This window comes from Emydura macquarii, unplaced genomic scaffold (genome assembly GCF_026122565.2).
Source record: "Emydura macquarii macquarii isolate MOO-44397 ecotype Brisbane River unplaced genomic scaffold, CSIRO-AGI_Emac_v2 contig_1947, whole genome shotgun sequence".
Lineage (NCBI taxonomy): Eukaryota > Metazoa > Chordata > Testudines > Chelidae > Emydura > Emydura macquarii.
Genome location: NW_027132084.1, coordinates 2,953,174 through 2,966,017, shown reverse-complemented (window position 1 = coordinate 2,966,017; position 12,844 = coordinate 2,953,174). Strand labels below are relative to the sequence as shown.

At 41.1% G+C, this 12,844-nt stretch overlaps 1 protein-coding gene across 8 annotated transcripts in view; it reads left to right on the top strand.

The window, feature by feature from the left end:
• The window catches only part of TSNARE1 (t-SNARE domain containing 1), a 565,000-nt gene that overhangs the window by 328,145 nt on the left and 224,011 nt on the right, over positions 1-12,844 (top strand). For all 8 annotated transcript variants that reach the window (XM_067558348.1, XM_067558341.1, XM_067558345.1 and 5 more), the window contains one exon: positions 11,985-12,057. In XM_067558348.1, the coding sequence (XP_067414449.1) occupies positions 11,985-12,057 (73 nt within the window). The remainder of the gene's footprint in view (positions 1-11,984; positions 12,058-12,844) is intronic.

Sequence of the window (12,844 nt, the reverse complement as noted above, 5' to 3'; positions counted from 1 at the left end):
AAGCACTCCAAGTCTTATACTGCCTAGAAGGCTGCAGGTCATATTTTTTTCAGCTGGTTCAGTCTTTAAAGATGTTTGATTTTCTACTGGAAACACAAACCCCTGTTTAAAACACACATATAGTCATTTCTAGTAAGGTACTCCAGGGGTTGGTCACTGATGTGTAAAGAACATCTCATCTGACAGTATAATTAGAATACCTAAAGCAGAATAAACAATGATTCTGAACTGATATAAAATGGTTAACATGCAACAAATTGTCTTTTTCATTTGTTTTATTTTTCAAGTTACTTTAATTAATGTAGTGCTGGTGAAAATTCCTGAATTATTACCTGTCCTGGAAACTGGAATAATAATTGTTGTTGTTATTTATTATATGTATTGCCCTGGCGTCTATATCATAGACCAGGGCCTCATTGTGCTAGGTACTGTACAAACACAGAGCAAAAAAATGGTCCCTGAGTACTTGCTTGTCAACAGTATGATGCAAACTTCCACACCAATGTGCCTGAAAGCCAGCTCTGTGATGCAGGGTTTTTACTTCAGCTCCATTCAATCTGTGGTGGCTGTCTAGAATTTATAAATCACCTGTCTCCATAGAGGCACTTACATAAGACTGCTAGCACAGGTGCTCGTTGGCATTGGGTGATGCATACCTCACTACGGTCTGAACTGAAACCGTAACGTTCTTTCACATACATGAGCCAGCATTCAGCTGATGCCAACTACTTTCAGCAAATTCCATAGTGAGAAGGATTTGAACTGGCAACCTAGCGAAAGAGTCCAAGGTGTTTCATTGCCAGTTCTCTCTGTCTCTCTCTCACTGCTCTGAGCAAACTATGTACTTCATAACTACAGATCACACTTTGCATTCAGTATCATATTTAAGTAAAATAATTGAATGGCAATTGATAATACATGACAGTTTAAGATTACGCTAATTGCTCAGTTTACCGGAACACTCCTAAAAAGAAAATGAATGTATCTTTAATATTTTTCCAGTTAAATGACCCTAATGGAAATAAATCCAGAGTGCAGAATTAATAGCGCTGCAAACAAAGTATATAAAGAGTGAAGACTGCTTAGCTTTTTGTCATAATCTTTGCACAGTTTCTATTTTTTGACGATAAGAACATACTGCCTGCAATAAAACTTCTCTTTCCTGGGGCTGGTATCAGTCAGTTTGATAGATTGCTGCTACTTCCCTCACTACCTGTATTAGTTTACACACCAGAGTCTGAGGTATCTAGCAAAAAAAGCAAGCATGTGTGATATTCAGCTCAGGTTTTGGCTATGGATTTCCACCTCCTTGATTACTTGGTACGCAGTAGATTTTCTTCTTTTGAGCAGCTACAAAAAAAAACTGTAGCTGAAAATATTAAAGCCCTTTTCTTTTTTAAATGAGTAAATGGCCCCCAATAGTTCCAGATATGTCATCTCATTCATATATTTATTCTAAGTTAAAAGCATTTTTATAGGCTATCACATGAACCCACGTAACTTGCTTTCAGCAATCTGTTGCTGGACTAGCCCATAACTCATCGGAGCTGTTCAGAAAGCTTTATAAAATAACTAGGCACTATAGTCTAACAGTTCCCAATCCACAGGCATCCACATCACAAACCAACCCCTCGCAATTTCAATTAAGACTGACTTACTCTCTTACCCACAGACGTGCTCTGCCAAGTCAGGGATGGTGAATAAATATATGTGGGGGTGGGGGGAATTTGTGTTACAGCTGCCTCTGCTGTATTGTTTCTGTGGCTTCCGTGTTTCTCCTTTCAGGAGCTCTGAACTCTTATTTTTTTTTTCAATGAATCCACTCCATCAGGGAAATGTTTTGTATAAACTGACATTTTTGTACCCATAATGCAGATGACACAATGTGATGTGCTTATTTATTTGTATTTAATTTTATTTCTTGGATTTTTTCTGTAACCCTTATTATAACAGCCTCCGAGGAGTTCCCACATATTTTGCCTCATGACATCTCTGTGACACCTGGAGAACTGAGACAGATGCACTGCCCACGCTCACACAGGAAATCTGTGACAGAGGTGGGAATAGAATCCACATATCTAGATTCCCAGGCCAGTTTCTCAAACACAAGGACATTCTTCCTTCAAACTTTGGGGCGAGAGAGGGGATTTTTGTTTTCTTTTGTTTGTTTTTTATGGTGGCAGAGTAGCAGAAAACTCATCTTCAGGGGATCACGCCATTAGGTTTGGAGTGTGTGTATGCTTTTGTGCCTTATCACAGGAAAAGTAAATACATAAATGTATAAATTCAAAAGCTATAAATATTAGGTGTGACCAGCCTAATTCATGTTTGGCATTATTGCTTCCAAATATGAATTGCAAAGTCCCAGAGGCCTCAGTCATCTGAACTAACAAAGTGCGTCAGCGTCAGATGCTGAGCGAAAGGAAATAAGAATTGTGGCATTGTCGCTGTCAGAGAGCAAAGCTGACATTATCGCTTGTACTCAGGAGATAAATGAAATACCTTCCTCCTTCATTTACTTTATTTGCAGATCTTCACCTTTTTCCTCTCTGCCAGAAACTTTCCATTGTTTAGGTGAGTGTCTGCAATGGGGTGTGTGTGGGCAAGGGATGTTCAGACCTAATTAGGAAACACATGCTCTGCCATGCATCTCAGACTATTTTGGAAACATTATTCAATTTGTTCTATACCTTGAGATTGTTGGGTAATTTTTTGGTTCCCTGCACAAGAATATCACTTCTCTGTTTTCTGATGAGAGCCATTCCTTGCTCTGCTCTCCCTGATATCATTCCGTTGCCTTGAAGATAAAATGGAATCAAGTGCGGCTTTTGTTGTCAAAAAGAAGCAAGGAAAACCAATTCTTTTTGTTTATTTGGTTGTTATCAGTACATTTCAGTGTTCACGCTTATCTTGAAATGTAGTGTTTAGAGGGGAAAGGGGGCTCAGATTAAAGTTCTGCATTGTGCTGGTTTAGACAGAATTAGACTGCATTTCTATGTCTGTAATCTGCCAAGCCTCAAGCCTTTCTATATATATGAGTGGAAAGGGTAGGCATGTGAGATTATCTGATGGAGGGTGCTTTAAAAGTGCAAAGTTTTTGTTACTGTTATTATGTATATTACTGTAGCACTGAGTGGTGCCAATCTGGATCACAACCTCAGTGTATTGGGTGCTGTACATGCTTACAGTGAAAGAAAATCCTTGCACCAAAGAATCTATAAACTAAATAGGGACCAAACACAATAAGAACATAAGAACGGCCATATTGGGTCAGACCAATGGTCCATCTACCCAGTGTCCTGTCTTCCGAGAGTGACCAATGCCAGGTGCCTGGAAAAAAAAAAAGTCTAGGGACACATCAGAACATGGTTTTGCATCTTTGCCCATACTGGCTAATAGCCATTGATAGACATATCCTCTATGAACTTACCTAGCTGTTTTTTGAACCCCATTATAGTCTTGGCTTTCACAATATCCTCTGGCAAAGAGTTCCACAGGTTGATTGTGCATTCTGTGAAGAAATACTTCCTTCTGTTCATTTTAAACCTTCTGCCTACTATTTTCATTTGGTGACTCCTACTTCTAAGAATCATAGAAGATTAGGGTTGGAAGGGACCTCGGGAGTTTATCCTCTAAGGATGGAGATTCCACCACTTCCCTAGATAACACATTCCAGTGCTTCATCACCCTCCTTGTGAAAAAGCTTTTCCTAATATCCAACCTAGACCTCTTCCACTTCAACTTGAGACCATTGTTCTTAGTTCTGTCGTCTACTACCATTGAGAACAGCCTAGCTCCATCCTCCCTAGAACCCCCTTTCAGGTAGTTAAAGGCCGCTATCAAATCCCCCCTCATCTCCCCTTCTCTTCTGCAGACTAAACAAACCCAGTTCCCTCAGCCTCTCCTCATAAGTCATGTGCTGCAGCCTCCTAACCATTTTTGTTGCCCTCCACTGGACTCTTTCCAGTTTGTCCACATCCTTTCTGCAGTGGGGGGCCCAAAACTGGACACAATACTCCAAATGAGGCCTCACCAATGCTGAATAGAGGGGAATGATCACTTCCCTCCATCTGCTGGCAATGCTCCTCCTAATGCAGCCCAATATGCCATTAGCTGTGTTGGCTATAAGGGGACACTGTTGACCCGTATCCAGCTTCTTGTCCACTGTAACCCCCAGGTCCTTTTCTGCAGAACTGCTGTCTAGCCCGTCGGTCTCCAGTCTGTAGCAGTGCATGGGATTCTTCTGTCCTAAGTGCAGGACTCTGCACTTGTCCTTGCTGAATCTCATCAGATTTTTTTTGGCCCAATCCTCCAATTTGTTTAAGTCACTCTGTATCTTATCCCTGCCCTCCAATGTATCTACCACTCCACCTAGCTTAGTATCATCTGCTAACTTGCTGAGGGTGCAATCCATCCCATCTTCCGATCATTAATGAAGATGTTGAACAAAACTGGCTCCAGCACCCTGGGACACTCTGTTTGTTACCAGCTGACCTTGAGCCGTTGATCACTACCCATTCTGTCCAATGATCTAGCCAGCTCTCTATCCATCTTATAGTCCATTCATCCAACCCATACTTCTTTAACTTGCTGAGAAAAATACTGTGGGAGTCCCTATCAAAAGCTTTGCTAAAGTCAATGCATATCATGTTCACTGCTTTCCCCACATCCACAGAGCCAGTCTTTTCATCATAGAAGGCAATCAGGTTGGTCAGGCATGACTTACCCTTGGTGAATCCATGCTGACTTTTCCTGATCACCTTCCTCTCTTCCAACTGCCTCAGAATGGATTCCTTGAGGACTCGCTCCATGATTTTTCCAGGCACTGAGGTGAGGCTGACTGGCCTGTAGTTCCCCAGATCCTCCTCCTTCCCTCTTTTGAAGATGGGCATTATATTTGCCTATATTTCTTATGTTACGAGAAGGAGTAAATAACATGTCCTTATTTACTTTCTCCACATCAGTCATGATTTTATAGACCTCTATCATATCGTCGTTATAGACCTCTATCAAATCATATCTCTTTTCCAAGCTAAAAGTCCCAGTCTTATTAATCTCTCCGCATATAGAAGCTGTTCCATACCCTAATAATTTTTGTTGCATTTTTCTGTGCTATTTTCAATTCCAATATATCTTTCTCGAGATGGGGTGATCAGCTCTGCCCAAAGTATTCAAGATGTGTGGGTACCATGGATTAATAAAGAGACAATATGATATTTTCAGTACCATACAATAAGGGATATTTAACACAAAAACAAGAGTAAAAGCAGTAGGAACCCAAGTTTGCGTATAATTTTAGCTTAAGGTACAAATTGGATGCTTCAAAGTTTTGTGTGTGTGTATGAGTAGATAAAAGATATTAAATAACCACTCATAAGTAGAGCTGACTGAATAATTGGGTTTTTTTAGTTGGGCATCTGACCTGAAAAATCTGGAAAACGAATCAGTTAGTTTTGAACCAAAATGAAGTTTTTCTCCCCAAAATGAAAAAAAAAAAAAAAAAATCAGGTCAAACTAAATGGTTTGAATGTTGATTAGAAACAAAATGTCAAAATGTTTTGTTTTGCAAATGTCAAAACATTTCTGGGTGGAATTCACTGAATTCAGTGTGAATGCACAAATAGTTTTGGTGTTCTGAAAAAATAATTATTCGGTGAATGGAGAGAGGTTTCCAGAATCCTTCCTGTCTATTCCTCCCTGTTCAGAGGCTGGAAGTAATGGCATCACATTGGTCTGATAAGAGCCATACATCACTGTGACGGGATCCCTCGGGTGCAAGTGGGACTGTGGGAACGCTGAGCCTTCCAAACTCACCAGCCTAGGCTGCCTGTCACATGGTGATGCGGATGTCAAGCTACAACCTACAGGCACTGCACTTACACAGACATCCACAGGCAGGGGCATACCCAACTGAGTTACATGAATGCTCTCCCAGCCACTCATGAACCATTGACAGAGAGGCTCCAGCTAGTTCCCCCCAGCTGCAGCCCAAGACTGTACCGTCTTACACTGCTCAAGGCCCGTGTGGGGAGTGCAAGATCATTAAGGAGTTCGCCGCCCCCCTCAGTGTGGAATGGACATACCCTCGCTTGGGGGGCATGGATGGGGTCGGGGCCATGCCAAGGATGGGGCTGGTGGGCATGGACAAAGTCGGAGCCATGCCGGTGGTTGGCGGACACAGATAGGATCGGAGTTTACAGTTCCTCAGTACACAGGCTGAGACCACCTTCCAGCCTGGCACCAAACTTCCCCAGTGCAAAGTCTTTGTTTTTTGAACGCGCTCCCAGGTATTGAACTGGGGAGTGGAGAGAAAGAGACGCCAACTGATGATGTCACTGTCTTTCTTTTTATACCTTCTTCCAGCTACTAGAAAGATCCTAGCTGTGACTCAGTGGTCAGGCAGTCTCCATTCTATGCGTGCCTTCCCCGAGAAACCTCTGGGACAGTGGATTGTGTGTTGATGAGCCATTAATGACCATCTGGTCATTGACAGCTCTTCCTTGGTTGTAACTGAAAGGCTGGTTGTGGGTGTTCCCCCTCACAACATATTTCAGTAACACACATAGCAATGCTTCATATACAACGATAGCACAATCAATCCAACAGGATATTAATGTTCAACAAATCAAGACATTTAAAATGATACCTTCTAAGGCATACTTTGTACAAACATATCCTAATTAAATGACAGTGGTGAATATGTGGATTCCGCGGTGCTACTTTGAGAAACAGAGTGTCACAGTCACACCTTCCAGAACCCATCCACTCAGCTCCCGCTGTACAGCGCAGTGTGTCTGCAGTGCTCCTGGAGCCTGCTATGCCCAGTCAGCTTGGGGACTGAAATGCTAAAGCAGAACAGAACTATTTTAATTAATCAGCCTGGTGCCATCCTTTCCCACGATGCCTCTGACCATTAAGACGACAAAATAGAGAGAGTGAAGGAGAAAGAAACTCTCCATGCTGGTTGTTGAGCAGTCCCAGAGGAGATCTAACTCAGATGTAATTGCTGTTCTGGATAGCTTCTGCCCTCAAAACAATTTTCTGCTGGTTTATTGTTGCTTAGACTGACTCCGTTTGATTTATAGAATGTCATTTTTTTCTCCCCAGCTGTAGACAAGAGAAAAAAAAATTTTTTTTTGAAATACTGTTGCGGGCGAGGTTTAGTTTTGTCCATCTAACGTCAAAGAGATTTGCTGCCTTTCTACAGCCCTTCCCCCTTCTCCCCTCAGAAAGGGGTGGGGGATGGGTTTGCTCTATATTGGTGTTTAAATACTGAGAAACGTCCATCTTTGTGCTCTTTTCTGTGTGCAAAACAGGCTGGGCAGTGGGAGTGATGTGCTCCTGAGAGTAATGCACGCTGTGCACCGTAAAGGGTGCTTCCCTATGGTAACACACACTGGGTACCTGGAGGGGGAGTGTTTCCCAATGATTACATGTTCATTGGCCCGGGGAGGGTGCTGTGGGGGGTGATGGCTCCCCCATCCCAAGGGTAACACATTTTGGATATTTCATGTGTTGTTTCCCTATACTGACATGCATAAAGAGATGCTGTCCCAATATCTCTGTCTGCTTCCAGTTCATTTTATAGCAGCCCTTGTTGATCACTCAAAGAACGATTGACATGGCTCACCCATGAATTTGCATATAGAAAGCTACATGATCTGCATACAAAGATACGATGAAATTAGTTGTTAATTTAGATACCTGTCTGGAGGGTGTGTGTACATCATTTTTTAAGGCCGGAGGCTCTCCCGAGTAAGGGACAAACCCTGAGGTTTCCACTCGTTTTTTTTTTTTTATTCTGTCCTTACTCAGGCAAACTCCCTTTGAAAACTGTGGGGCTGGTCCCTGAAGAAGGGCAAGTCAAAATTGATCAAGAATGCAGGATGTTGCCAGAAGTGAATGAGACTGGACAAAGAGGGCATCTTTGCCTTGTGTCCCTTTGGAATGCAAATGAAGTCACCTCTTGTTTATTTAGCATTGTTCTGTTGGCTGGAGTTTAGAGTGTACTTGGGGTAAGATTATGTTTTGGGCCAAATTTAAATGTTTGCAATGTTGCTAAGCCTTTGATACTATTAGGAATGAGAATTGATATCAGGGGAGCAAACGTTTTCATTGCTCTATTTGTGAATATGTTTGAAATGTATGTTCTGTGCTGAAAATGGGCCGTTAGGATTTATAATCCAGGTTCTTGTCGCTTTATTTGCTGAATGCTGAAATTGTGATCATGTTAAAATCCAGAGTTGCTGAGCCTTCTTTCAGGAAGTGTAACGTTCTAGTTAAAGGAGAAGTTACTGTTTCTTAAAAGAATTTGTAAATTATCCCTATAAAATATTATGAGCCTGGGAATTTTCTAGGGTATTTTTCCTCCTTGTTCTTCATCTTCTGTATGTAGGATACATGTAATGCAGCTGTTCATGTTCCTCAAGGCATGAGAGAGTTAAAAATATTTACAAGTCATGCAAATTTTGCATACCATTGTGTTTGCCTTGGTCATCTCTTATCTCAGTTACTGCAACCATCCTCCTCCTTCCCCCTCTCCACCTTACCACATCTGTTTGCCTCTCTCCCTCTAGCTAGTCTACACACAGTGTTATAAAGGATCCAATCATTCAAGGTACTGTGCACCCACAACTCCCACTGAAGTCACTTGGCAGATGACAGGCACTCACTGCTTTCCAGAGGCACTGGGCACCCTGCAGGCTAAAAATCTTCATCTTCTCCCACTGGTCTAACCATGCCAAAAAATCAACTTCAGGCTTTCATGTCAGTAAAAACTAAAATGCAAGATTGGCAACCCTGTGGTTGAATGCTAATCCAAAGCACACTGAAGTCAACAGAAGGCCTTCCATTGACCTCACTTGGCAATGAATCAGGCTTTTTGTGCAAAAGGAAAGAGAAAGAGTTCCAAATGAAGAAGCCAGCATACATGTGAAACACTAGCATTCCCTCGTTCGCCAAGCGTTTCCTGTTTGTATAAAGTCAAGGGGATTTGTGAGACGCTATATTCCATTGTGAAACTTGCATAATGTGTAGAAAATTGGAATATAGAGGAGCTCTCATTTTACAGGCAAACTCCCAGTGAGTGACAAGAAGGTTCAGTGGTTTATCATGATATACAGGAGCTTGGCCGGAAGCTCTGAGAATGTAACGCTCAGATGTTGTCTGTTATGAAAAATTGTTTTTTTGTTTTTTAACGTATTTCAGTTATTTGGAAACTTTGTAATGCCTGGTTAAATTATTCAACCAGTTCCATGCTGTAGGTTATATAATTCTATACTCACCACTTTACAACTTGCTCTGTTTTGCTTTTTGATACCATAGTCAACAATTTTGAAGTTCATTCCCTTGCTGACCTTTTACCTTCTGGTGTCCATGGCAGTTTCTGTACTGCATTGATATGTAACAATATATTCAAGCTTTGTTGTGGACTTTTGAAAGAGAGGTGTTGGGCTCACAGAGCAGCTGTGGATGTCTATTTTGCCCTAAACATTTGGGTACGATAGGCAGCAAGCAGCACAATGTGTGACTAATAATGCAGTAAAATTATCTCTGGAGTTCTTCTCTTTTCATTTATATCGTAATAACCTAAGATTAATGTGCAACTCTCACAACAATATATGCAGTTTAATTAGCTTTTGAGGACCATTTTGGGCAATATGTCATTTGATCCTTCTGAATCAAAGTTTGTTCACTTGCTTCCCATTGACTTCAGTGTATTTACTTGTAGGGAATTGTTCTGCATTATAGCCATATAATCACCATGTAACCGACTGTAGCTCGTGATGCAGACATCAGTGCATAGATGCTAATGGTGATTCCCTTCCATTGCAGTCCATTTAGGGAGGAACAGATAGACTGAAAGACAGGTAAAATCCTCTCTGGTTCAACTCACTGAACCACGTTATAACTGGGATGTATTTAGTCCCAAGATATCTTGCTTCCCCCCCATTCCATACTATATTAGAGAGTTAAGGTCCAAAGGAGCAACTCATTAAAGTTGAATTTCTTTCTTTCACCCTTTGCTAATCTCCACTCCTTATAGAAAAACTACAGTCACATCTTCTTTCTTGGCAATGATTTACTCTCATAGTGTTAGAGTTTGATCTCATGTTACTTAAACTTCATTACTCTTACAAAATATTCTGCAGAACATTTACTAGTTATGAAGATTCTCCTACATAATTAGAGCTAGACGACTCTTGACAAGGAAGTGCATTTTGTGATGCATTGCCCTAGTCTTTGGTTTTTTAGCTATTGTTTCTTATATTTGTTCACTTACTCGGAAATTTGCTGTATTCAGTCATTCACAATGGTTCTCCCAGACTTCATTACAAATTAATGAGATTTGACTGCTGTAGATAATTAAGTACTATTCTACTCACAATTACATAATAAACTTCAAAACCAAACGTAGATACAGTTGGAACTGTTTATAAATGAATCATAGAGGATAGTTTAGTTGTCTAACCATCAGGCTGGGGACAGATAGACTCCTTCGCACCTCAGATTTTACTCCCAGCAGGCTTCAAGCAGGTGAATAAGCTACTGTTCAGTTAACTATGTGAGAGAGTCTCTCAGAAGAGATTGTAAAAGTTGGGGGAGGAAATCATCTCCTTTAGGAAAACACATGGGATGAGTCTGAGGGGAGAGAGAAACTACAGTTCTCCATGAGGAGAGTTCACATGTCGGTTGTGGGGAATATGTGTGTGTGTTTTCCCTCAGTGCCCCAATAGAATCAACGGGGGGCTCCCCCCCCCAAGAACGTGAGATTTCACTGGGATTTACAGTCAACCAGGTTGTTTTCATGGAGGCCTTATTCCTATGCTCTGAAAATACCTCTTTGTGTATCAAAAGAAAGTTCATGCTACCAAAAGTGGTTACCATGCATGGATAATGCCCTAAGGACTTGTCTGCTGTGTGTCGACATTTACGACCCGGTGACACTTCACACAGGAGTAAGGGTTTGCTCTCACCCTGGTGCTGTGTGTTGTATTTGGCATCAATTGACTGATGCCCCTTCTCTCTCCCTCCTCTCCCGATTTATCTACATCTCAGAAGTGCTGTATTATGGTGGTGCCGGTATTAAAATGTTGCGATAGGTATGTTATACACAGAGCAGTCTTCACTCACACTCAACATAGTGTTTTTGTGTCCTAAGATAGATCGTAAAGCACGGTTGGATCTTTCTGCATGAAAGGTGCTATAAAATTTCAAAAGTCATAGCAACAAGAAGTTCTATCAGAGTGTTCTTTTCGGGTATGCTGACGGGAGCCTTTTCTCTGTTGCATTCAGCATTATTCCATTTACAGATTAATCATTCTTATTAGAGCCAGAATTACATGAAGCCAAGATTTGATTGTAGATGTTCTTACATGCTAGGCTGTTAAACAGGCTCTAATTTAGAAACAATATTGCAGTTGCTGTTTTTTTTAATTCAAAGAGATGCTGTTGCTTTCACTAAATTAATTATTTGACACTTTAAAGAGGTGTAAATAGATCCTTCATCACATAGCTTTGCCCCAACTGACCTAAAGGTAAAGAGACTTCAAAATCTGACAATCTTTCCATCTGCTCGCCATTCATTTATTAATGGTATTTCACCACAAACATGCAACACTGAGAGAACTCGAGTTTTGTATGTAAGAATCAGCTGTCTGAGATAGCACAGTTCCTTTGAAGTAGGGGAGGGTAGTTTTTTGTTCTTTAGTGCTGCATAGTTTTGCTAAGCAGCTGGATCATCTAATTATTCAACTTCCTCTTCTTAGAAGACAACACAATTGGTTCAGGTGCAAATCTTGGTAACTGAAGTCCAACAAATTATGGTTTTGTTTAAGGAACATTTTAAGCTATTGTGAGAATATTTGGTCTTCTCTGTTTCTGCAGAAGAAAAAAATACATGTTTCCAAGCTTGAAAAACAGGGCAGCTCTTTTGGGTTTTGATGTATCTGTTGATCATTAACTCTAACTTTTCACCTTTGCAGAGTGACATGTTGGACGTAAATCAGATCATTAAAGACCTGGCCTCCATGGTTTATGAACAAGGAGACACAATAGGTAGGTATCACCCTTAGTGTTAAGGTATGTACTTTATTATCTCATTTTGCCATTCAGATCTGAGATGGCAACTCGCCTACAAAAGAGTTCGAGGCCAAAATGATCCCAATTCCATGGCTGTTTAAAATAACTGAGTTGCCACTGAGACCGTTTGTCTTGTACTGGAGGGGATTTTGTACCTGGAAATCTCCTTTGGTTTGAAAAGCTGTCCTCTGTGATTTGAATCATATGTTTGGGATGGTTACTTGTCATGTTAGCATAAAAATAGATTTCACAGGAAGAACTGTCCATTGTCTGTTGGAAGTAGGGAGGGGAAGAAATAGCCATAACTGGAATGCAAAGAAATCCGTAATCTTCCTCTGGAATTGGAATGAAAAATTATTGTAGCTGTATAAAATTGCACAGCTTGATTCTGCTTAATAAAGCTTCCTTTTCCTATCACAGAATATTATGCTTTAGCCAATATTCTAAAGCATAATATTCTGCCACACACATGTCCAAGTGTATGTCCAAAGCCTCACCCTCTTTGCTCGTTTGGGAGCATAGTGAGGCAACATGCTTGTGCAGTGGTGGAAAGCAGGGGGGACAGAGGAAATGCCTCGTTATCTACTGTTTCTTCTCCAACATCCAGAGCATCACTGACAGGGAGCGATAACCAGCTCTGAACCATTTGGGAGTAGGAGGAAGAAATGGAGGCAAAATATAGGAGAGCCACATCTTTTAAAATTTCCCGTGCCCTCATATCCTTCATGAACATCTCTTGTTACAGCTAAGGGAGGGAAGGGTC